The sequence below is a fragment of the Motacilla alba genome, chromosome 3 (assembly GCF_015832195.1).
Source record: "Motacilla alba alba isolate MOTALB_02 chromosome 3, Motacilla_alba_V1.0_pri, whole genome shotgun sequence".
In the NCBI taxonomy this organism is placed as follows: Eukaryota; Metazoa; Chordata; class Aves; order Passeriformes; family Motacillidae; genus Motacilla; species Motacilla alba.
The window spans coordinates 57784856-57809660 of NC_052018.1; the positions used below are offsets into that span (position 1 = coordinate 57784856).

General features: G+C 38.8%; 1 protein-coding gene across 5 annotated transcripts in view; it reads left to right on the top strand.

Annotated features, from left to right (window-relative positions):
• PLEKHG1 (pleckstrin homology and RhoGEF domain containing G1) overlaps window positions 1-24805 on the top strand; it is a 126545-nt gene that overhangs the window by 94640 nt on the left and 7100 nt on the right. For all 5 annotated transcript variants that reach the window (XM_038133597.1, XM_038133598.1, XM_038133602.1 and 2 more), the window contains 13 exons: window positions 2415-2515; window positions 7076-7145; window positions 14125-14171; window positions 14624-14774; window positions 15756-15887; window positions 18199-18381; window positions 18470-18565; window positions 18680-18766; window positions 20592-20625; window positions 21083-21178; window positions 22387-22425; window positions 22887-22909; window positions 23792-24010. In XM_038133597.1, coding sequence (XP_037989525.1) covers window positions 2415-2515; window positions 7076-7145; window positions 14125-14171; window positions 14624-14774; window positions 15756-15887; window positions 18199-18381; window positions 18470-18565; window positions 18680-18766; window positions 20592-20625; window positions 21083-21178; window positions 22387-22425; window positions 22887-22909; window positions 23792-24010 — 1278 coding nt within the window. The remainder of the gene's footprint in view (window positions 1-2414; window positions 2516-7075; window positions 7146-14124; window positions 14172-14623; window positions 14775-15755; window positions 15888-18198; window positions 18382-18469; window positions 18566-18679; window positions 18767-20591; window positions 20626-21082; window positions 21179-22386; window positions 22426-22886; window positions 22910-23791; window positions 24011-24805) is intronic.

Below are 24805 nucleotides of genomic sequence, written 5' to 3' on the forward strand. Positions count from 1 at the left end.
TCCACCCAGTTGTTTCTGGTTTGTTTCTGATTTGAGGCTGAGTGAAGAAGGGGGCCTGAAGCACAGTCTGAAGGAACTTCTACCAAAAGGGAGCACAGACTGTAGGTGTGTGGTGTACGTAGGCTGATACTGGCATGTGTTACAGGAGTGCAGGAAAACTGCCGAAGCACTCGCAGGCTGCTGCTTGGCAGCAACATTAGAAGGGTACCTGGTTCCCTCTTTCTCACTAATAATTGGTAAAAGACTGAGATGAGTAGATATATGTGGAGGAAGATCAGGCTAAGAGGACAAAAGGAGCAGAAACCAGGTCATGCATATAATACTGTCTACAATACTGGGAATAACTGTGGACTGTTTGTTATTTCAAAGAAACCCAAGCTTCAGCTATGTTGAGATAAATGAGTTAGAAAAGAACTCCTCTTTATTCATTAAATGCGCTGTATGGAGTTACTTAATGTGGGATTTCCATTCCTCTGCAGCCCAACACCTCAGGGTGCTGCAGTGTCCCATCACTGCTAAAAATGTTTTCAGAGGTTCACAATTCCACTGGAGCTTTTCTAGTCTTTGCTTTTATATAATGAAGATGTGTCTCTGGTCAGAAAAGGTTATTTGTCTAATACTGGACTAGACCTTGATGTATTATCTGCTTCTGCCTTTGACCCAATGTACTGCTTGCTGCAGTGCTGTCTGCCTCACCATCCTGAACCTTTTTACTCTTCCGCAGCTTCTGAGTATAAATAAAAAGCTGAAGTTCAGGGAGCCTGTGTATGTGATTCCAAAGACTTCCTGCATAAATATATTTCAAGGTCAGGTGGGCTCTGAGGCTGCTGCCAGCCAGGAGGGAAGGTAGAGTAAGTTAGGATGCTGTCACAGGAGCGGTGACATGGCTCTCCAGGGACTTGCCTGCCTATTGCTACTTGTTGCTCTTCTTAAAGACCCTGAGGTTACATTGGAATAGACTTACTTGCTTTGCCCTATCAAAAAATCCTGAGTTTTGGGGCTGATAAGAGCCACCTTTAACTGGAGGTGATGATGGAGTGTGGATTATTGATAGGGAGAGGGGACAGGAAATTATACTGATAGCTAAACCTGAATCTTGGTTACACCTCTGAGTTTGCTGACACTACTTCAGCTGAACAGAAGGATATGGGCATGGAGGTTTAAATGCTGTAATTCTTAACCTTCCTTATGAGGACACCTAGAAACCAAAAGTCAGATCCTTGGTTGATTCAAACCCTTTGTCTTCACAGAATTTACACAGAATAAATCTTGGCCAGTGTATGTGTTCTATAATACCTTTTTCTATATGACTCTGGAACACAGTTACATCTTAGAAGTTTTCATGGTCTTTTGGCATTTTGCAGGGTTCCTTTCCTGCAGCACCCTGGAATGCTGCGTTGCTTTTGGGAGGTTGCCACACCACATTGTCTAGCCACAGGCTAAAGGATTTTATTTATTTTTATTTCACATTGTTTCAGCTGTTTTCACTTTTATTTCCATACTCCAGCAGAATTTCTTCATGAATGTGGCAGCACATCAGGTTTCTTGTTTCATGAGCTGTAGTTAAATAGCCTGCTGGATTTGTTTGACCTTATGAGAGAGTTTTAATACTGTAGCAGCAACAGAAAAAAAAGGTGACATTGAGTTCTTATCAAAGTGAGGGAAGAGGTGGGAAAGTTGTTCTCCCAGAACACTGCTGATCTGAGCTTTTTCTAGCTGTCATGTTCATATTCAAATAAAGTCTCTGGATGAGAGAGAGTCTATCAGTCTTGTAAGGGCAAAAAGAAATTTTTGCTAGAGTATATAGCAATGTATTTTGCAATGTAACTTTATGCTTTGTAAATTGCATTAACATAGATGCATTGAGATCTGTCTTCTACATACTCTGCATTCTTTGGTAACCATGATTTTTTTTTAAAGTAATTTATTCAGTGGTTGCTTTTTTGAGCCTCTGTTGCTTGTGTGCTTTCTGTTCTTCATTATATAGCTTTTCTGTTACTAAGACTGCATTAAATGACATTCTTCACCTCTTACTTTTTTTTTGGGGGTTTTTTTGGGGTTTTTTTTTTGGTTTTTTTTTGTTTTTGAGCCAGCCAAATGATCATTTAACTGTCACTGTAAATGAAATTTGAAAACATTTGTTTATCAGTAGCGAGAGAAACATTGGCTGTGCCGTCTAAGAGGTATAACTTAGCTTTCAGCCTTTTCTTATTTTCTTGGTTTCAGGGAACAGATAAGTACTGTTACCATTCATAATAGAGTGACTGTTCTCAGAGGGGCTGCTGAAGGCTTTATTGTAATAATAAGGTGAAACTGATATTCAGAGACTCGTCTTGTACAATAAAACATAGCTCTGTTTACTGATCTAGGAAAGGAGGAAATGTCTGAAGACCTCCCTCTCATTTGTCTTGTAGGATTACCTCGACTGTATCACTGATCAGAGCAAGCTCTCCCTGGGAACAGAGGAGCGATCAGCCCTGTTTGGAAACATACGGGATATCTACCATTTCAACAGGTAAATTCATTTTTAGCTAAATGGAAACATTACAATAGCCTGTGTTAACGAGAGGGAGCAAGCCAGCCAAATTCACTTTTATCACTTTTAAACTGCCAAGATCTATAAATCAAGAAATTATCTAATTTTAATTCTAAGCAAAATTGATTTGCTGACACCAGATTTTTTTAGCTGCTTATTTGATGCACCAAGAGGGTGTCCGTGTACTTGCTTTGCTTTTATGCTGGGTGTTTACATGAATGTAAGCCTAACCTGCTCTGTGCTTTAACTGAGCTTAATGCAAGACCACTGTAAAAGAAATTCTTGTCTTAATGAAGAGATGTTTTATTCCTATTATATCAGCTCCCTTTGTGTACCTATGTACATCACCCAGATCTGGCTTTTGAGGTGTTTTGTGCTACTAGGTGCTCCCTGAATTAATTTCTCAAAACTGTATTCAAGTAGCTTTCCTTAATTGAAGCTTTTTGTTCAGTGTCTTTCCAGCCTTCTCTAAAACTCTGCAGATGGGATTCTAGTGTGTATTGGGAGCCTGAAGTAAAATGTCTTGCTTGCGTAGCTAGTGCCACATTGTGTGGGATCTCAGTATCTGCAGTTTGAGGAGCATGCTACTGAATGTCTACTTCTGTCTGAATCCTCTGTTACTCTAAAAATTATTAACTTAGTCAGCATTTAAGGAAAACCTGACTATTCAACCAACGCAGGAAATATATTGATGTAAAGTTCCCACGTATTTTATATACCAAGACTCCTGTAAAAGGTCTCTTAGCTTTGCTAGAGTTAACAAAACATCTCCCGAACTACAGTGCTCTTTGAAGAACAACAGATAATTTAATTGAATCAAAAGAGGATTCTGAAGTGGAGCACTTGTGTCAAAGATCATCTTCAATGTTTTTCCATCATCACGGGAAGTTGCTTTTAAGGGCTTCAGCTGCTGGGATTGCTGTTTAGTGTCAAAGGAAAGAGTGAGAATGGATCTATTCAGAATTTATGGACAAAGATGAAATCTAAAGTCTTTTCCTGAAGCTTAAAATAGCTACTGCAGGATAATGGAAATATGCTTAACTAGAAAGCTGCTGTGTCCTGCTTCAGCTACAACAACTGGCTTTGCTGAATGTCTAACAGCTGGAAAATACATAGTGGGACCATGCTAAAACAGGCTCACGGACTGTTTTAGAGCCATGAGACAATGATTGTGAACTTACAGATTCCCAGTGGTCACAGAGTGGAAAAATACAGTCCTGGCCGTTATATTTTCTGATCCTTCAAAAGCTAGAAAAATGACAGATGTGATAGCTAGGGTGCATTTATGCCAGCTTCATTGCAAATATTAACTACTAAAACTACTTTCAAGTATGATCAGTTGTTATACAGAATTACTGAGCTCTGAAAAAAAAAAAAACAAAGCAGCAGTTAAAATGAAAAAAAAAAAAAAGTAGTTTTGGGAAATTTTAGAGATAGGTATGTTAGAATGGTTAAAATGTACTGGAAAGTTGTCCAAAGCATCTAGTAAATTACTAATGTATTTCAGGCCTTCGGATATAAAGTTCTGCTTGGAAATTGTGAATTCTTAAAACTGAACACTCACTGTAGATCTCAATGTAGCTTCAAGGATTACGTTTACTCCTGTGTGACATTTGGCATGTAGCTTTGGGGTCCTAAACATACGCTAGGGCCTTTTTTATTTATCCTTAGCTTCAGAAAAAGGTCCACTTGGCAGTTCTATGTTAGTAGTTTCAGATGGTTTTTGTGAGCATGATTTTGTGGATTTAGAATTACCTTGTTTTTCTCAACTTTGAATTTGACTGTTAATCCATAATCAAAAGTTTCAGTCTAGGGTTTTTTTTTCAGACTTGCAGATCTGAGAAATTTTATTTCAGTGAATGGGAATTTCTCTCAGCTAAACTACCTAAGATTTTTAAGTGGTGTGTTGAATGGCAAAAATGGTGGTGATCATGGTAACTGCTAGCTACTGCATGATTATGATCTCTCCTTGAAAAACCATTTCTTTCTGAGTTTCATGTGGTAAGGTCTGGCTTCTTCTGAGGAGAAGCCATCATAAAGCTTCATCAAAAAAAATCAAAGTATCCTAAAAGGCATTGTAATAAGACTTTCATTCATTTGATTTGAAAAGATAATGAATGCACTCTATGCAAAATTGTCAGTCTTTATGCTTCCCTCTCATCCCAAAGGAGTTAGCATTAGCTCCTGATGGTGTTCGTACAGTTTCAGATTTTCCCAGCCCACAGTTACCCAAGCTCTATGGCTCAGTGTGGTCTTAACTGGCCCTGGCTCCTGTGTCATGCTTCACTCTGAATCTTGTTAGTGATCCAGCTGAAAGAGCACGGAGCTCCTCCAGCAGTGCTCTCTCCTGCTCCCTGCCTGGCTGGCTGGCACAAGCCAGTTACAGAGGCCAAGAATTGTGACCAGGAGAAAACCTCTGGACATTCAGGTGAACAGGACCAACACTTTTCTCTATTGTTCTTTCTGCCTTCTGCCAGGTATTTAAATATAGCCTATAATAATAGCCCTACTTTTTCACATCAGCTTGGTATTATAGGAATTTATTTAAGATTTTCAGAATGCCTGAGCATGACAGTTTTGCTGTTTTTACAGTGGCAGACAGCTCTTACCAATCCTGTTCTTACCATCCAGATGAGACAGAGCAGAGTGCAGTATAGGTAACAAACTCTTTCAAAAACAGCCCTTACACTCTGGGCTTGTGCTGAAGACACAAACCACTAGTGTATTTAACACATACACATGGATTCAATTGCATGAATATATACAATCTTTAAGTGTTCCTCTTCTCTATCATGAAGGAGAAATGATGCGGTTTCATCGGGGACCAGTAGGAATAAAATGACAGTGCAGGTGCTACATACTTTAGGCCATCAGGAGTCTGACTGCCAGACAGCAGGAATCCTCTGAGCCTGTTTGGCATGTTTGATGTTATTTCCAAAACTCGTGTGTGGGACACAGTCAGTCAGAATAACTGGTGGCTATGGTCATTACTACAACTTGCTTCTTTTGCTGATGTATATGATCTTCATGAGTATCAAGAAAGGGTCATATGTTTATTCCCATTTTGATGAAGAGAGAAATTGAGGTGTAGAGGTTAAATTGTCACTGTACAAAATGACTTAGTGACTGCTGAACCTAAGGTCTTTCTTCCTTGTGGCTGCATGTTGATTTCTCCCTTGTCTTCCTCCAGTAATTAGATAAGCAAAGAACAAGTCAGGAAATTCTTCTGATTTACTCTTTTTTGTACATGCAGAGGGAAATTGTGTCTGCTTACAGGGGAAGAGGGTAGATCCCTAGATACAGGCATAGGAACTCTTAGGCAAAACTTGTTGAGAGAACCAGCTGTGAATTGGGAGAAAAGTAGTCCTAAATGGAAAATCATCTGTGGGAGTGTGTGTGTGTGTATGGGGGGGGGTTGGGGTAGGGTCAGAGGAAGAGGGTGAGGAGGAGGAGAAGAAAATTCTTTTAGAGAACAATTTGGCAGAAAACTCAGTTTCTTCTCTGAGTATGTCGTTCAGTAAGACTGAAAACTCTTTGGACCAAGGAGATAACCTTTGAGGTTTTCTTCTTTTATGTGAACTCACTCTTTCACTGAATTTAGTTTCAAGAACTGAGTTTAATTCAACAGCAAACAGGTTCTGTTATTGCTCTGCTCCTGTTCAAATGAATTAATTTTCTCTTTGGCATGTAAAAATTATAAAATCTTCTCATGTGTTGTTTTTATACATGTAGAACATATATGCATATATATTCCCTTAGAGAAAACTTTTTCCAGGCTAACCATTTTATCTTCAATGAAGAAACACACTAAAAGTAGACTAATTTTGCTGACTGAGCTTCATAACATTCTTCATGTATGAGAAATACATCCCCAGTTCTCACCCCTATTTTTCAGAGCAGTCCATTATCTCCCTTGGTCAAGTAAAGCTTGTAAAACACTAAAAAGTCTTTATAGGACAGTGCACGTGCTTCACTGGCTTTTAAATTTTCTTAGTTAGTTAATTAGTTTTATATCATGTTAGTTGCTATACAAGCTACACAACTGTCTGACTGTGCCACTGTGATTATTGTTAAAGAGCTGTCAGTCACAGAGTCATGGAATAGTTTGGGTTGGAAGGCACCTGTAAAGGTCATCTAGCCCAGCCTCCTTGCAATAAGCAGAGACATCTTCAATTAGATCAGGTTCCTCAGAGCCCCATCCAACCTTGCCTTAAATGTTTCTAGGATGAGACATCTACCTGAAGGAAGGGGCTCAGCTTTGCTTAGCAGAACAACCAATCCATGGTCAACTTGATGACTTGAATTTTGAAATAGTGGGAATACTATTTCTTTATAGTTCTCCTCTGCCTGCAAATAAAAAAACCCAGTAACTGGCAGGGGGGAAAGGGGAATCAAAGATGCTCTTCTTCCCTTTGTAGGACTCCCTGCATCATTAAGTGCTGCCATGAATAGCACAGCAGTGTCTGGTTCTGAATATACAATTGTGTGTATTCCAAGGTGTGCCGTAATTGTCTTACCTTGTCCTGTTCTTTGTTTTAGTGAACTTCTGCAAGATTTGGAAAACTGTGAAAATGATCCCGTGGCTATAGCAGATTGTTTTGTTTCCAAGGTAAGTCTGCAGCACCAGTTGTAGAGTGCTCTGGGAGAAATAAGATTCATTTATTAGCTTTTGAGACCTAATCCTGACAGCTTGTGTAATGTTAACCAAGAAAACTCAGCAAGTCTATGGAAAGGGAAGGAATTTCTCTTAGCAATTGATAGGGATATGCCTCTGATTTGCATTTCTAAAAAATCAAGACAAAGGTGTCATTTTCTTCAATAAGTGTATCTGAGCTGGTGGAGCTGTGTATCAAGTTCGTTTTTTAGGATTTACTTTTTTTGGTCAGCTATCACAAGGGTTCTCTGTTTTACTTGGATCTGTTAATGTAGGTGATCAAGTGGTACTGGTAGTGCCTTGTCAGCTTAAAAACAACTAGACAGTAAAACTTGGCTGCATTCTTAAAAAAGGCAATAACATTAACATACAAAATATGCCCATATTGTTTTTCTGAGAAATTTTTCTGAAACCCACAATTATACCTTAAATTTTCTTTTTAAATTGAATGGCCCAAAGTCTAGCCTTAAGATTCAAATCCCATTTTCTCTGTAATACTTTGAATTTTCTGGACATTGATAGGACATCTTGATTCTGTTGGGCAATACTGAAGCCAAAAATATGGATTATGGGAAGTTGTTAGATGCAGCAGAAATACAGGGAGGAAGGTCACCTTCATTGTTGGAAACACAGAGAGCCAGTCAGGGAGAAGAGGAATGGCTGTAATGAGTAGGACAACAAGAAATTAAATTATTTGGGCTACAGATGATGCTAGTTCACTGCAGACTTCACCAGAGAATCTACATACATCTTGAATCTGTAGAGCCCAAATGTGTTAAAATACTAATGCTATCTCTGTGTTTTTTCTGGAGGAAGAGAGATCATGTAGTTGTCTGAAGTTGAATAATCTCTTTACAGGTGTGTTTGCCTTTTTGTATTAAAAAAAAACCAACAAAAAACCAAAAATAAAAAAAAAACCAAACATGAAAAAACTCCAAAGAAACCAAAAAGCCAGAGCCTATCATGTTTTATACTTTGTCCTGAACTCAGCATTGTCAGCACCAAGCACTCAATGTAATAGGTCTAACACATGGATTTAGGATTAACAGGACCACCCTCTCATTAATTCAGTAATTTGTTTGGCACTGTTGTGACATAAGGGATTTTATAGTAAATTAGAGTGATGATACCAGCTAAGTGCTGCTGTTTCACCAGATCTCTTGGTTCAGCTGAGTTTGAGAAAGCTGTAATTTATCTAGTAATTGGTCTTTTGTAAGCACTGAGAGACCTTAGTGTTGGCACCACTACAACAAAAGTAGGATGCATTTTTGCCCCATTGCAGTGAGGTTTATGGAATGTTGTTATTGCTACAGATAGCCTGGATTGAGTTGAATTGAAGGAGAGAGAGAATGGGATAAGGGCAAGTGCAAAATCCTGCTTCTGGAGCAGAATAACCCCATGTGCCGGCTGAATCTGGTCAACTAGAAAACAGCTTAATAAAAATGATCTGGGGTCCTGGTGGGCAAGAAGTTGTGAGTAAGTCAGCAGAGTGCCTATGCAGTGAAGGGAAAGTGGGAGGCCTTCAGGGTGTTTACAGATAAAACAGTTTGGAGCTGGTAGATATTTCTGCTGCATTGCTTGCTTATAGCTGGGACGCTGGGACTGCTCCTGCTGGGATGCAAAACAGAGATGGTGCAACTGATAATAAGAAGTCCAGGAAAAAATTGTGTTCTCATTCAAATTGGCCAACTGAAAGGGCTTGTCTGGTAGACTTTCTGGCCATTACTTCCAAAACCCATCTGCATATCATTGCTTGTGCCTTTTGTTCCCTTGTCAAATGCTTTTAGCATTTGTATTATTGGCAGGCAACTGCCTGATGGCTCAGAAATTGCTAGAGATTGCAGTACTAACAGGCATTTTTTAGCTTCATCCAGACAAGTGCAAACACTTAAAAGCAAAATCAAACAATACCAAAATACCCCACAGTTCTGGTTTTGGCCGTGAGGATTTCATTACAGCAACTGCTGACTGCCTTAACAAACTCCAGTTGTCCATTCTTGGTTGCTTGTGTCTTCCCAGCACCAAGAAGTGGAAATAAAACTGCCTTTTTTGGCGGCATGTGCTCCTTCAAGTCTTATGGGACTTCGGCCATTTATTGTTTCATTGCTTCGAGTGCGTTAGATCTTCACTGTGAGTTAAGCACGGGGATTTTATCGTGCTGAAGTCATAGCTCATAGCCTTAGCTAATGGATATAGCGGTGCTGGAGCTTCTTGAATGCTTCCAGTGGAACTGTGCTCAGGTCCAACGAGCTCTGGACCTAGTGCCATTTTTTCACCCAACTGTGAATATTGTAGGTGTTGCAAATCTTAAGGTATAACCAAGTTTTCACTGTAGTTCTTAAGAGTGCTTTTTGCACTCTTAAGAAGCTCAGTAACTGCATAAAGTAAAAGTTTTTTCTTTCTTAGGATTCATGTGAAATCACATGAAGTTGGTTTGCAGTATAACAGAACAGTTATGGTTAAAGTAACTCTGGAGCTTGTTGTATAAAATGTTTTATATTTGTGAAGACATGGGGAGCTTAATTTTTGAAGTTTTGGATCATTCTCTTTGAACTTTGTTATTTGGTTTAGCTCAATAAAATTTCTTGTATAGCATACTATACTTCTCTCACACAATCATACATGACTGTGTTTCCTGTGTATAACTTTCATGCTTCAGTAGTAAAAAACCTTGTAACTTTTAAGGGAAAGGATTATCAAAACACACTTCAGCGTAATTTGAACAAAAACCACATCATTGTGGGTTTGAATCTTTATCTTAACATTTTTTGTGCTGAGTGCCCGAAGTAAATAATTCCTAAAATGGCAGCTTTGATTTATTAACAGACTTCAGCAATGTTTTTAGTCTAAATTAGCCAGTAACATAAAACTCATTAACCAATGAAATAATGATGCAAACCTATGACTTTATGGAAATGGAAATATTTAATAGCAACTTACAACATTGTATGGAATCCCTCTGCTTCCAAATATTTTAATACATTAATAACTCACAGGAAGATAGACACAAATGCAGAAAAGCACACTTATTTTAAAACCTGCTATCCAATCATGAATTGCAGTCTTTTTTTTCTGCCTCAAGATGCAGATGATGTGGGTATGGGTATTTGTTTTACAGTGTGGGATGGCTCTGCATGGAAATAACCTGCCTCTGAGGGTAGTGTTGTACTAATTCAGTTCATACCAGTTCTGATCCTCTCTCTTTGTCTAGAAGAACTGTATTAGCACTAGTGTAAAAGTTCTTGGAGACATATAGCTGGTAACTAATTGGAGACCAATAAAAAGGTTCCAGTGCAAGCTTAGCTATGGCTTAATTATTCACACAGAAGACTGTTTATAAGGTTTTTTTGCCAGTCCAGCCTTTCATTTTCATAGTGATGATGCCAGTGTTAATTAAAAGATTGACTTCAGTATTCTGTATGTTTACATTTAAGTGAGTTGTTTTAAAGGAGAGCTGAATTCTGGCACATTGCTCTTCTCACTCAGCACCCCAGAAACTCAGAACATATGTTTTCTGCAAGGCACACTAACAGCTTAACCAGTGGGAAAGGGAGAATTACTTTAATCTAGCATCTCATTAGTGAAGAGGAGATCCAGGCAATTGGCTTCAGTTTGTACACTGACTCCACTCATTTTCTCTGTTTCCATTATCTTTTAAAGTGCCTTTTATAGCTATAAAGAAGCACAGTGCACTAAGAGTTGAGGGAAGATCTGGAATGTATGTGCAGTGAATTGATTCCAGTGTGAGGGACCAGTGTAAGTATAGCTGGGGTCTGCTCACACTTGGCTTTGCTCTTGAGAGGGACTTCCAATAAGTGTGGACAAACACTAAGCTTGAGTCTCAGGTTTTTGCAGTTTCTATCACAACAACTTTGAGTCCCCATTTTTAAACTGATCTCTGGAGCAATTCCAGTCTCCATACAGAGATCAGTTTTAATCTGAAGACAGTTGATGCGAACAAAACTATTTTTAGGCTGAGTAAGTTTAAGAATGTCAGAAGAAACACTGATGAGAATAGCTGGTGTTTTCCTTATGTTATGAAAGTAGTTGGAAAAATAATAAAACCATCTTAGTTCTTGGTTTTTCTTTTGCTCCTGTTCTAAGCAGTGCAGTTTTGTCAGGATGAGGAAGAACTTCTCTTAGAAGTGGCTCTCTTGGCCACTTTCCCAACATGTTCACATGAATCCAGCTAATGCCTGGGCAAAGTGTATGGTGTTGATTCACAAGAGATCTGCAAGTTTGAGTGCGTATCAACAATCTCATCCTGGAGGCAAAACACATGTACTTGACTTTCTCCTGGCACTATGCTCACATTGCTCAGTAAAAGTAAATGCTCTCTGATGGTTCTGTGTGGTGAAATGAGCTGTGGCTCGCTGGAGCGAGTACACACGTAAGTGCGGTGTGGAATTTGGTGTTATGTCTGCTCAGAAAGCAGGAGTGATAGTGAAACCATTCTTAAGGTTTAGAGGTATCGAGGGCATATCGAGGAAACTTTTTTTTTTTAATACAGATTTGTTGCATTTAATAGCTAGACGAAAATTCCTTTAAAACCAAAAAAAAACCAAAAAACCAACCCATTAAAAGTAGTTCTGACCTTGTGTAAAAAAACCCTAAACCAAAAACCAAACCAAAGAGCGAGAGTGTGAAAAGGCTCCTGGGGATTTCAGACATGCTTTTGATTTTGAGGGGAATGTGCACACAGCCTGCTCTGCAACCCTGAAGTGTTTGGCCTTGTTTGTTTTACAGATAGTACATTCATTGGTTAAAATTTTGCAACAGATACTCTTTTCCTTTTTGTTTGAAAAACAGAATAATCATGTGGTATGAGCAGAATAAAAACATAAAAATAAATTGGCTCAAAATGTTCTTCACTCTGCTTATGAAGTAGTTCTATAAATTGTATTATTCTGTTAAAATAGCTATGGGAATATATTAAAATGTATACCAAAATCCCCTGAATGAAAACTTTGAATTAATATATGCATATATAAAATAAATTTCATTTTTTTCCTATACTGAATTTCACCTTAGTGTCCTCTCTTAAGCACCCTGGCTTATTATGAGTGCTGGCTAGTTTGGTAGTGATTGCCAAAGAAAATTACACACTGTAATATCTGCAGCTCTCTGAGGTTTATTAATTCTTCATTTTGAGGGGAGAGGGTTTGGAGCTGTGGCTGGGTTTCCAAGCATGGACGGGAACTGGCTGTGACAGAGGCTTATTTCCTCTGCATGTGGACGTGGGGCATAGGTAACACCACCACAAAACCTAGCTGCAATGATAAAATCAGTTGAAGTGTGAAAAACCAAGCTAAATTATTTAACTGTATTTGTATCAAGACTACTTCTTATTGGTTTGTTGGCTCCTAAGAGAAGAGCAGTTTAATAAGCTTACAGCCCACCAGTGAGTAAATGGGGATCACAGTCCCCTGGGGAAACATTTATTAGAAGTTTGCTTGAGTTATTTTTCTCAGAACAGTGAATACTGAAATCCAGTAAGACATTCTGAAATGAATTGCAATGACTTGTACTCCTGCAGGGCAACATCTTACTTTATACAGGGTCCTTATGGATCACTGCTCATTGCAGAGATGAATGGCACAACCTGCTTTACCTCCGGGAGAGGGGGACAGGACCAGTGCTGTTGGACTTGGCAAAGGGCACTGCCTGAGATGGCTCTTTCTGATGAATAGCTGAAAGAAAAACAACCAAACCCCAGCAGTGAAAAACAAAAGCCACAGCCTGTGTCAGCCCTCTCCCCAGGGGTGGTGTTCCTCAGAGCACTGTGCCTTCTGTGAATGCAGATGTTTGGTCTTGCCATTCACCAGCAATGATCCCTTGGAGACAGCCCCTCGTGGAGCACAGCTATTGTGCTGCAGAATGCCAGAGCCCGTTCTGAAGATGCTTGGAGTGGAAACTGGGGTCTTATTCACTGTTGGAGGATTGTGTTTTATCTGTCGAGGGCTTATGAAAGAAAAAGTGATAGATACGGGGAGCACTTTGCCATTCTGCAGTGCTTTCTTAGCCTTTAGGACTCCAGTAAGCTGCAGAAATTGTGTCTTGTTTGGGATAGAAGTTCATAGGCAGATGTGGACTTAGAGCACATGGGAATGTTTCTGGAAATCTGTTCTTGCATAGAATTAAATTATTATTAAGAAAAAATCTTAGGCCAGGGAAGAAAGAAATGAAACTCAGACTTTAGCTCTGAGAAGCTTATCAGCATTAAGTTTGAGTAATTTCAGTGTGACAGGCAAGTGTGGAAACCCACCCAGATCTAGTTACAACTTGTTGGGGTAATAGCTGTCTGCTTTCACATAATTTACTTCTTTAAAAAATCGCTTTCGTGGCTTCTAATTTCACGCTTAGACTGTGCTCACATGTGAAAGTATTTATAATTGCTTGAAAATGGCACACCAAACGTAACCTGCAGAACTTAATTTTCCCAGTAAATACACCAGGTGCATGGTGTGATGGTTGGGGTTGTTCTGTGCAGGGCCAGGAGGTGGTTGTAGGTCCCTTCCAACTCAGGATATTCTATGATTTTATGATATGGGTGTGCTTCAGCACACAGAAAAACTAGATAAGTGCAGCCAGCTGTCTGAAGGACATATGTGTAGTGATGGTGTTTTGGTTGGGTTTTTTGGGGTTTTTTTGTGATGCATAGATGTTTTCATAGGGTACCTTGGAGGCTTTGTTGCAGTCACTTGTTTTATCTCTGTGTAGGTTTTCTTGGGTTTTCTTTCAAGTAAAGGAAAAATCTCCCGCACAAAAAGATGAAATTAAATTCTGGTTGTGTTAGGACTATCACAGTGAACATAGAGAATTCATGGATCAGGAGCTGAAGGAGGTGTTGTCTTGACATCACCTTTATCTTGCACACCTTAGCTGCTAGTTTGACAAAAATCTCAATATATGCAAACTTTTCCTCCCTGTGCAGAGTGAAGATTTCCACATATATACGCAGTACTGCACCAACTACCCAAGGTAGGAATTATGGTTCCTTTTCTTCCTTTGTCCCTTGGCCAGTTTGTGTAATGCAAGTTGCACTCTATGGAAAAAAAAAATAGTCAGCTTCTCCCTTTCTTAAATTGGAGGGAATTTACCTTTTATGTAAAAAAAGGAAAAAATTCAATAATTTTTTTAAATTAAGTTTTGTTTAATCTGTACTTGTGGTTCATTGCTTTAGAAAATGTCGGTCTTCTTCTGCAATGCTGCATATAGAATTCCCAGTAAGAGAGTCTGGTTGCATGTCAAGGGAGAACATCGCTGAATGCACAAGATAATTTTTTTAAAAGCCAATCCAAACAACAGAAACAGCAGTTATTGGAATGGGGACCTGCTGCCCCTTTTCACAAGCTAAAAAGGAAGCAATTCTTTACTTTACCTACAGACTAATGGAAACAGAGTGTCTTAAAGCCGTGTATGGATGTTTTCAGGTCTGTGGCTGTGCTGACAGAGTGCATGAGGAACAAGGCACTGGCCAAGTTCTTCAGAGAGCGGCAAGAAGCACTGCAGCATTCTCTGCCCCTGGGCTCTTACCTCTTGAAACCTGTCCAACGCATCCTCAAGTACCACCTGCTTCTGCACGTAAGAAACGTATTTCATTTAGGGCTGCTGTACGTGGGAGTTCCTTCCTCTGGTACATGGCTTGGTGGTTAGAAAGGTTCTGGTTTTCCTCAAATGCTCTTCCTTTTGCGGGTATTTGATTTCAACATGTGGAGACTTTCTGTCTTTGTCACTTCACACCATATGCATCTATTTGGAGTGGGGAATTTATGGTAATTATTTTAGACACATTGCATCAGTCTTTGCATCCAAATAATTAGCACTTTTTTTGAATGCTGGTCTGTAATTCTGAAGTTGTTCGGAAAATTCTTGTCATGATTAAACATTTTGTACACAAATTTATTGTTCCAATGAAGAACAATGTTTTTCCACATGTTGCAATGCTGGGGGTGGTTGAAAGAAGGACTAAATACATGTAAACAGCCTGACTGCTAAGAATTTTGTGGAGAGGAATGATGGAGGAAGTGGGAACTCTTTCCACATTCAGTGAATTGACTTAAGCAAGTTTCGGAAATTCATGCTTTATTGTTAACATTTTCCACATATGTTTCCTATTAGAGAGTCATGTTCTAGTGAAGTGTAAAGACACTGATCCTTATTTTAAATGCCTGGTGCTTTTCTGCTCTCCAACTGTAAAGCAAAGCCTGGTGTTATTCCATCAGGGTTTTGTAAGTGTGTAGAAATGTTCTGCGTTGTAGGAAAGCCATTAAATGCTGTCTGAAAGATCTCCTGTCAGTGTGCTGCGCTCTATTTTTGTGCCTCTCTGGTCACACTGCCTGCTTCAAGTGTCCTTGCTGCTAAACTGACCCCAAAGGCTTGACTTTGTCATCTTGTGTTAATCAAATTGATAGCAACATGCATCACTAACAAAGGCAGGAACGTTGCCTTCGAGTGATTGCCAGGCACAGACAAAGCAGTACAGATAAAAAACACAGTATTGCATTCGACTGGGAAAGTTCACCTAGGAATAAGGGGTCTCTGGTTTTTTACCCTTTGTCTTAGGAAATAGAAAACCACCTTGACAAGGACACTGAGGGCTATGATGTGGTGCTGGATGCCATAGATACCATGCAGAGAGTGGCATGGCATATAAATGACATGAAGAGGAAACATGAACATGCCATCAGGCTCCAGGTGAGTTCCCAGAGAGATTTTATGGGTGTTTGTGAGCTGGTTTTGTCAATATATATGCAATTAACATTTTTTAGTTTATCTTTTCTTTTAATCTTTGTCAGTCATTATTTAGACTTCTGTTGAGCATGCCTGTGGCTGTTTGATCTTGGAAACCGTGGTCATAACTGCTGCAGGAAAATCTCAGACATCTCTAACCTACAAGCAGCATCCTGTAAAGCATTTATTTTGCACTAATATGAAACTTAAGATAACTCTTCTTTCTTCCTTTCCCTCAGTTGTACAGCACTGCTGTACAACCCTAGGGCATGGCTTTGCTCAGAAATCCTGTGGTTTCCGATTTCTTCCCTTTGTGCTGATTAATTTTGTTTTGAGGCATTTCTTTTGCTGATTCTTGTTTAAGTACTTTCCTCTTGGGTTTTAGAAAACTCATTATCAGTTGCTTTGTGAAAAGCATAAACCTAGAAACATGATACTTGGAAAAACTCTAGCTTCGCTTCAAATGAAGATTCTTGGGGGAGAAGAAACAAAAGCTACACCCTGAGTAATTTTTGTCATCAAGAGCAAGGAGCAAGCTCTTTTGTAGAATTTATGCTCTCATTCTCTTTCCTGGTTCCCAGTGAATCACACTTTTATGTTACATTTTCAATATTTATATCGCTTTAAGAAAATTGAGGGGATTTTTTTAGTTTATAAAAGGGAGTAATAAGTTTATCCCATTTCAGAAATCCATATCGTGTAATTCTTTGCTCATTTTTTTAACATACATTAAATTTATTCTCCCTTTTTGTGGTTTTCTTCTTTTTTCTGTTTTGGGGGTTTTTTAATGATTGTTTATTTTTTGTGTTGCTGTTGTTTATGTGTAAGGAAAATTTTACAATGTCTTGGCTGCAGCAGGGTAACCTTTGCCACACATCTCTGGAAATGCATGCTAATGACTTTTAACAACAGTCTGCTATAAATCTGAGTAATTATATTCAGAAATAAATAGGGGTTAAATGCTTTTGGAAAAAACAAAAGCTTTTTTTCTTTATTGAGCTCAGCTGGCAAATGTTTGGGTTTGTGGAAAATGTTTATGATCATGTTTCCCCCCTTAAAAAAGTAAAACCTGTTTCTGCAACCATAGGGATAGGCCTTCTGTGGGCTCTTACACTGCAATATGGTCTGCAAGTACTGCAACAGCAGTTCCTGCAAAAAGTGTCCCTCAAAAGTTGTGGACTTGATCCCTGTGCTGTATCCTGACTTACTAACAAGCTCCTGGAGAGGTCTGATACAATGCAACTTTTTAAAAATCTCTTTTTTTGACCTTTTTTTTTTTTTTTTAAAACAGCTGTCTGTATAGTCCAAAGTGCTTTGGGGTTTTATTCCTGTGAATGCTTTAGCCTGCATTGGTGCTTCAAATGGACTGGGATGTTTTCTAGCTGAAAGCTCTATTAAAGTCTAATGTCCTAGAGTAACCAACTTAGGATGAGGCAATCTGTCCCTGCTTTGCTAATGCTGGATGTTTTTAAAGAGTCCCTAGTTAAAAGTTTAGCCTGCTTTTAGAATTTGATGTCCCATGCTTAAGTCCTATGTCATTGCCATTGACAGCAAACACAAGCAGTTTAAGGAAACAGAATAGCCATAGCTAAGTGACACAGTCTTGTGAAGATGTTCTTAGATGTTTCTCCAACCTTTTTTTTTCCCTAAATAATAAATAAGGTGAGAAATATCTGTGGTATCTACACAAATCATTAATATACAGGCAAATATTCAGATGTTCAGTGGACTGAATCACTTGTGGTTGTTTAGTCTTCTGGGAATCATCTCTTCAGTCCAAACACCTCACAGAAGTGACTTCTGTGATGGGCCTATAGGACATGGACATGGCATTATAATTCATTCAGTGGGAAACCACACAACTTCAGGAGGATACCCAGGGTGAGAGGGAAATGTTAATAGGGATTGGTTGAGGACATGAAGGATAGTGTGAGAGAGACTGATGACTGAATGTCTTTGGGAGCAAGAGGAGCAGAGGTTGTGCTCTTTCATTATGGGCTGCCCCAGGGAGTTCAGGGCTCTTTTGGGTCCATGCAGAGGCAGTAACCAGGACTTAGGGCATGTTTTAGTATGGGCTTTGCAATGAGCCTCCAAGCACCTGGCTGCAATGTTACACATAACCTACCAGCCTCGGGATTGGTGTCTGGTGACTTTCTGCTGTTGGATGCTAAACATTATATAGGAGAGTGCAAATGGCCTCACCAGATCATTTGGGTCTTTTTTTCAACAAGATCTCTGAAGTTAATTTTGGATTTTGTTCTTTAATCTGTTGCAGGAGATACAGAGTTTGCTCACTAACTGGAAAGGGCCAGACCTTACCAGTTACGGGGAGCTGGTGTTAGAAGGAACGTTCCGCATTCAGCGAGCCAAAAATGAGCGCACGTTGTTCCTCTTTGACAAGATGCTGCTAATTACAAAAAAGAGAGATGAAATGTTTGCATACAAAGCTCACATACTGGTATGTCAGAGAGCAGGTTGTAATGTACTATCTGTAGGTCTCCCTAAAACTCCTCTGTAATTCACTTTGTTTCCTCTCTTCCTTGCAGTGTGGAAACCTGATGCTTGTTGAAGTAATACCAAAGGAACCACTTAGCTTTAGTGTCTTCCACTACAAAAATCCTAAGATGCAACATACTGTCCAGGTACCACAGAAACTCCCCTGCCCACTGGGTAACATGGCTCATGTCCATATGGTGTTTATGGCCCTGCATTGGGCAGGAATGCATTTTTCTCATGGTGCCTAATTTTTTTATCAGGCTAAGTCCCAGCAAGACAAGCGCCTTTGGATTCTTCACTTGAAGAGGTTAATTCTAGAAAATCATCCTGCTAAAATTCCTGCCAAGGTAAAAAAAAAAAAACCAAAACCAAAAACTAACCAAACAAAACCACAAAAAACGCAAAAAAAAAAATCGCAAGACGCCTCCTTGTATGGGTACTAACTTAAAACACTCTTGTTAGGTGCAAGATGCATGCTATATACAGAGTTTAGACTCCAGGATGTTAATTAATGTGTTGTTTCCTTATATCTTTAAAAGTTCCTCAGAACTAATGGGAAAGTTCCGCTATAATTATCTGCAGGGCTTGGTATGGGAATAGAAGAATGGGTTAGCAGCATTTGCCTGCCAAGACATAAGTAACGGAGGTGCAATGTCAGAAAGCTTTACTCTAGGAGCACATTTTAGCTTGATGCTGCCTATCTGCAGAGCACTGGGATGCACTATTTGCAGTACTGTAGGTTTTTAAAATTTTAATCAGTCTTGGTTAGGTATCACAGCAGTGAAGCCATTGGCAGCACACCCATCCTAAACCCAGCATCCTTAGCTGGGACATCTGGCCTTTTTTGGTGGGATAGCTAGAGAGCTTTATGGCACAAAAAATGAGGCACTGATATCATATTCATAGCTATAATATCTTGGAATGAGGAAATCTCCTAGTCTTATTTATGAAATCCAGTCTTAGAGCTTCAGGTGTTGTCTCCCAGTGTAACATACAGCACCTCTCAAAGGGGGTTAACTCTCATTAATTCTTGTCAAAACACAGCAGACATTGACTGGTGTGGAAACAGGATTTTTTTTTCACACTGAGTTTACTCTTGGTTTTTCAGTGTCCCTGACTGTTTTTTCCCTCAGCTCTATGCTGTAATGGCTAAAAATGTTACCTGTGACTGACATGCACCATACTGTACTAACACACCTTTTCAACAGTGTGGCAAAAAGAGACTTATGGAAGAAAAAAGAACTTGCAGGTCCTATTGCTAATTCTCCTCATTTTGTTATCAAAGTCTATAGAAGGTATAATGTTTATGCTAGCATCCATACTTACACTGTAAATACTCATTTCAGTTTATTAGGTTGTTAAAAGAAACCAGCATGATCTCAGCCTTTGTATCATTTGTTTTCTTATTTCTCAATCAATTTTTATTTTATCTGTAGGAAAAAAGGCGAAACCAAAAATATTTTTCTTCTCAGAGAAATAACTTCACTTGAGAAAGGAAAAGTCTAATGAAATAAATCTTTGAGATTATCGTACATTTTAATTTTTTTTCCTGTCGAACCGGTAATTGCTTGTTGAGAGGCTTCTGTCTGCTCAGATTCTGGAGAATGCAATAGTAGTCCACAGGTGACGCCTGGTGGAAAATTACCAAACTGCACCTGTACAAGGGCAAGCATCTTTGACAGGATATTTCAGTTTAGGTTATGTTCTTACTTAGTAGCTGATATGCTTCCTAAAACATCTGGATTTTTTTTTCTGTTAAAAAAGGGGACAAATTTTAAGAAACTGGGAGATGCTCTTTATCCTGCATCATTCATACTTAAACCAAATTACAATTTTTTTTTGGCACACACTTCCTCTCCTTGCACTGCCTGTGCAGAGGTGGGCATGCAAGACAAAAATTCTGGGGGCAGTGAACAGGTTTTGTATGCAGACCTAGACATAAGCTCTGGTGAGTTCCTGCCACCAAAATTTTCCTCCCCATATGTAACATGTCCAATATACAGAGAAGAAAAAAAAATACAAACCAAAAAATAATACTACTAACCATTATTAGTTCCCAAATTAAACTTGCTGTTATTTGCATATAAGCTCACTACTATCTGTAATATGCAATGCAACTTGCCCTGCTACTAACAGTCTTAACTTCTTCATTTGTTACTTTTTCTCTTCCAGGCCAAGCAGGCAATTCTCGAAATGGATGCCATACGTAAGTTGGTTCTTTTCCCCTTTTGTTTTAAAAATTAATAAAACCATCTTCAGCATTTTGGCTTTAGCTGTTGATGTCATCTGAGATGGAAGAATGCCAGGCTTATGTTCCTTGAATTATGACCCTGCTGGAAAAGGCAAAACTAGATGCAGATCCTGTGGAGTTTGTTGGGAAGGCTCTGAGTGAGAAACTGGCTGACAAATATGATGGTGGTGGATAAATGTTCCCGGGTTAGCCCTCTGGAGCCAGGCCCAGCTACATGGGTAAAGCATTCCCATGGCTCCTGGGAACCAGCTACCCTAGCAGCATATCTTACTTGTGTAGCTTCAGGCTTTGATGGGGTGCAACTGGATTAGGCAAAAGGGATGATGGCACTGCCTCCAAAGAGAGCTGCCAAGGTGTGTGAAGTGCCATCCTTGTCACTCTCTTATTCCCTGTGCCTCTGCTTGTTCCACAGATCACCCAGGCTTCCACTATAGCCCTGAGGGAGAAATGAAATCGTCCTACCAGCCTAAGGAAGGCACTGCTCCTCACAGAGTGAGACGGAAATCAGGTGAATAAACTCATTTACACCCTAGATGACAAAAGGAAAAGCAGGGTTGTTTTAGGGGTGGATTAGGCTGGGTACATGGAATTGGTTTTTAATCTGCACTCCAGGCAGATTTAACATGGCACAGTATCTCTCCGATGTGGATGAAGCATCTTATTAACCATTTGTTGTTCTTGTAATTATTTTTTTTATCTACTGTTTGCATTTAATTTAAGGAATTTACATTTGTAATGGTGAATATATAAAGAGCAGTTGATACTCTCTCATAGATTAAAGTGCATATGCAGGAAGACCAGTCACATTATTTAAATCTGACATTGCCCCTTACTGCAGTTATTATTGTCTCAGAAGTGGTCCATCCTGATTATGATAGGCTTATTATTTCAAAACGTGATTACTACTTATACTTAATGTCATGTTTGCCTTATGAATAATAGAGATTTGAGAGGTGGTTTTGCTGAGTCTGGGCTTTTTTTGCCCTCCTAGCTCAAACATCTATCTATAATTACTCTCAAAGACACTACCAATGTCTTTGTAGTTGGGTGACTTCATATTGCAGTCCCTGTGTTCCTCTCTTTGTCTCCTTGAAGACCTTTCCAATTTGGTGTGTAACACTGTATGCTGGGAATGACTTAAACAAGGCTCATGGGAATATTGATGTAATGATTTAGCATTTGTGCTTGAAAAGCAGTCAAGTGTAATAATGTTTGAGTTATGTTCTTTGTTTCTGAGGTGTTTGCACACCTTTGTTGCATTGGTACTGCTCTTTCTGTGAAAGCAAGAATACAAAATACTGATCAAATGGCCTCCTATGTAACCTTCAGCTACTTACACTTTCTAAGCCCATCTAAGACTTTGGTACCTTATAATAGAAGTAGAAAACCTCTAGCACTGCAGAGCAGTACCAGAGATGATAAGGTCTTTTGAAAGCAGGATAAAACTTTATGTGTGCCTTGATGAATGGAGGACAACTGCTATTGCATTAAGAAACAAGTATGTGCTTTGGTAACAGCTGTAGATTTGACACTTCAACAGATCATCTCTGTGAGGAAATTTTGCAATAAATAAATAAAATAAAGAAATTAAAATCTGGCTTCACTGCATGGGCTCAGAAGCTTCAATTTTTTTATACATGTTAAAAAAGATGTCCAGGATGCCCACAGCTTTCTTTAGAATGCCACAGTGGGTAAACATGTTGTTGTCTTTTTCAGAACCCTCATCTAGAGTCCATAAAGTTTTGAAGTCAAATGGTAAGATACTTTGTGTACTGTTTACTGATGTGGTGCTCCTGTACTTTGTAAAACAACTGAAGACAGAATCTTTTTTCTTGTAACTGTCCCTAAATCCATTAAGGGGAGGAAGAGGAATTTGGGGGGGAAAAAAAGCCAAACCCAAAATGTTAGTGTTTAAATCTAATGTCTGCTTTTCCACACGTGGGGACTGGTCCTGTAAGCATCCTAGGAACTGAACACACCAAGTCTTGGCGATTGTGAACAGTTCCTCAAATCATAGCAATGCTGCAAAATCAGGGCCTCAAGCGGAACTCTGGTAAAGCTCATGCTGTCTCTGTTTTATCAGAAATCCCATATAATCTGTTTGCTCAACTGCTGCTACATTCAACCCCCATTGGGGAATTAATAATTGGGGTAGTATTTAAATGGGTATAGCCCGGCACCAGTTCAGTTATTCATTGATGTGTTTTTGGTTTCAGATGTAAGCCCAGATATGCAGAAGGTAAGCCATTTCTTAAATTCCATTTGTATGACTTTAGAGCACAGTATTTACTGGAGAATCTGCATCTTCTTGGATGTGTTGACCTTAAGAATGAAAACAAACCCATAAATGTTATTCAGCATCTCAAATAAGATTACTGGAATGAAAGAAGTAGAAATACAGCTTACTATTTTAGGAATATGTAATAAAGAAAAAAATCACTGATCCATATATGGTTGTGGGTTAATACAGTCCAATCAATTACTCGTGCTACAGGATACTTAAAAATACCACTAGAATCAAGGAAGTGCAGTGTATAAAAATAGTGTTTATTCTTTGGATCATATTATCTTTGTGATTATTAAATAAGACTGGAAAGCTTCAACTTAGTCTGAGATATATATATGTATGTATATATATGTATTTATATGTATGTATGTATTTTATATATATATATATGTATGTAGAGCACATGCAGCTTGAGCAGATTGTAACGAGCATTTGTAATTTATACATTTTCTGTAAGAATTTGTATGGAAATTCCCAGTGCAATTTGAAAGTCTCATTTTGAATTTCAAGTCTTGGGGTTTTATTTAGGATGAAATTTTCAAAAGTGTGTGTGTGTGTTATAAACAGAGTTCATTAGATATTACTTCATTCTCATGCCATAATATTGAAGCTCAGGATTCAATGTGAATGGGATCTTTTGCATATATTTTTTCAGTTCTAAATATTGCATGGAAAAGTACTGGTTGTCGTACTTTCTTCTTTATAAATCTCATTTCACTGTAGCTAACTGACTGTAGGCTAAATATTGCCTGTGAGTCTCATGTAAGGGGATCTTACTAAAATCTAGAATCTCTATAACTTCTAATGAAAGTTTCATGGGGTTTTTTTTTTAAGCGGATGGGCATTGAAGGAGCCCTATTATCTCAAGCCACCAAGCTAGGATCAAGTGAAGCCTTGCTGAATTCTAGGAAAAAGGTTTCACTGGAATCCAGTGGGCTGGAGAGCCAGTTTCAAGAGACTATTGAACCAGCCTATGGTAGTGATCACGATGAAACTCTTCAGACTTCTGCAACAGAACAGATTGATGCTGATGATGAAGAAGAGTCTGAACAGGTAGGAAAAAGTGGGGAAAAAATAAAATATTGTTTTCTTGGGGAGAATAGAAGAAGGATTAAAATTATATGTAAAACAGACAGGAATGTGTCGCAAATGTTTACAACTTTCTCTCCTTAGAAAGATTTTTATTTAGGCTTCACACAATATTCACTTGCATTTTAACAGAGAAGATGTAAAAGCCCCTACACAGAGGAAGAAGTTCCCACTACTTCAATTTTACTTAGTCCTTTGCGGTCCTCCAACCTGGTTGTTACAGAAGAGTTTTACCTGTTGCACACAACTGGCTTTTCCTTGTTCCTCGGTTCTTCAGCTTATGTCATGCAAAACCCTTTTAGGCCTCATGCAGAGACAGTGCTTTCAAAGCAAGGACTTGAATATTATATTGAGATTCAGACACTGCTGCATGTGATGGGATGTTTCTTGATCTGTGGGCCTCTGGCAGTAGCTACAGATGTGTGAACTTGAATATGAGAAGTTTTGAGTAGGATTTATTAAAATGAGAGTCTTTATCTCCTACTACTGCACAGATGGTAGTTTTTTCTTACTCAGTATGATGTTTCCACACATATGTAGTACCTTTGAAAGACTAAAAATCCAACTTCAAAATGTGGCTGTATTAAAGAATCTAGATTTTCAGTTTATTTGGTTTCGTTGATACTGAGACCATATTGTTGTGTGGTTCATCTATTTTGTGAATTACATGAAACCAGTGATTGAGAGTCTTTCTGAAGCTGACTGCATTTCCTCTTTGAAATTACACTATTTGCATTATAAATATTTCATAAAATAGTA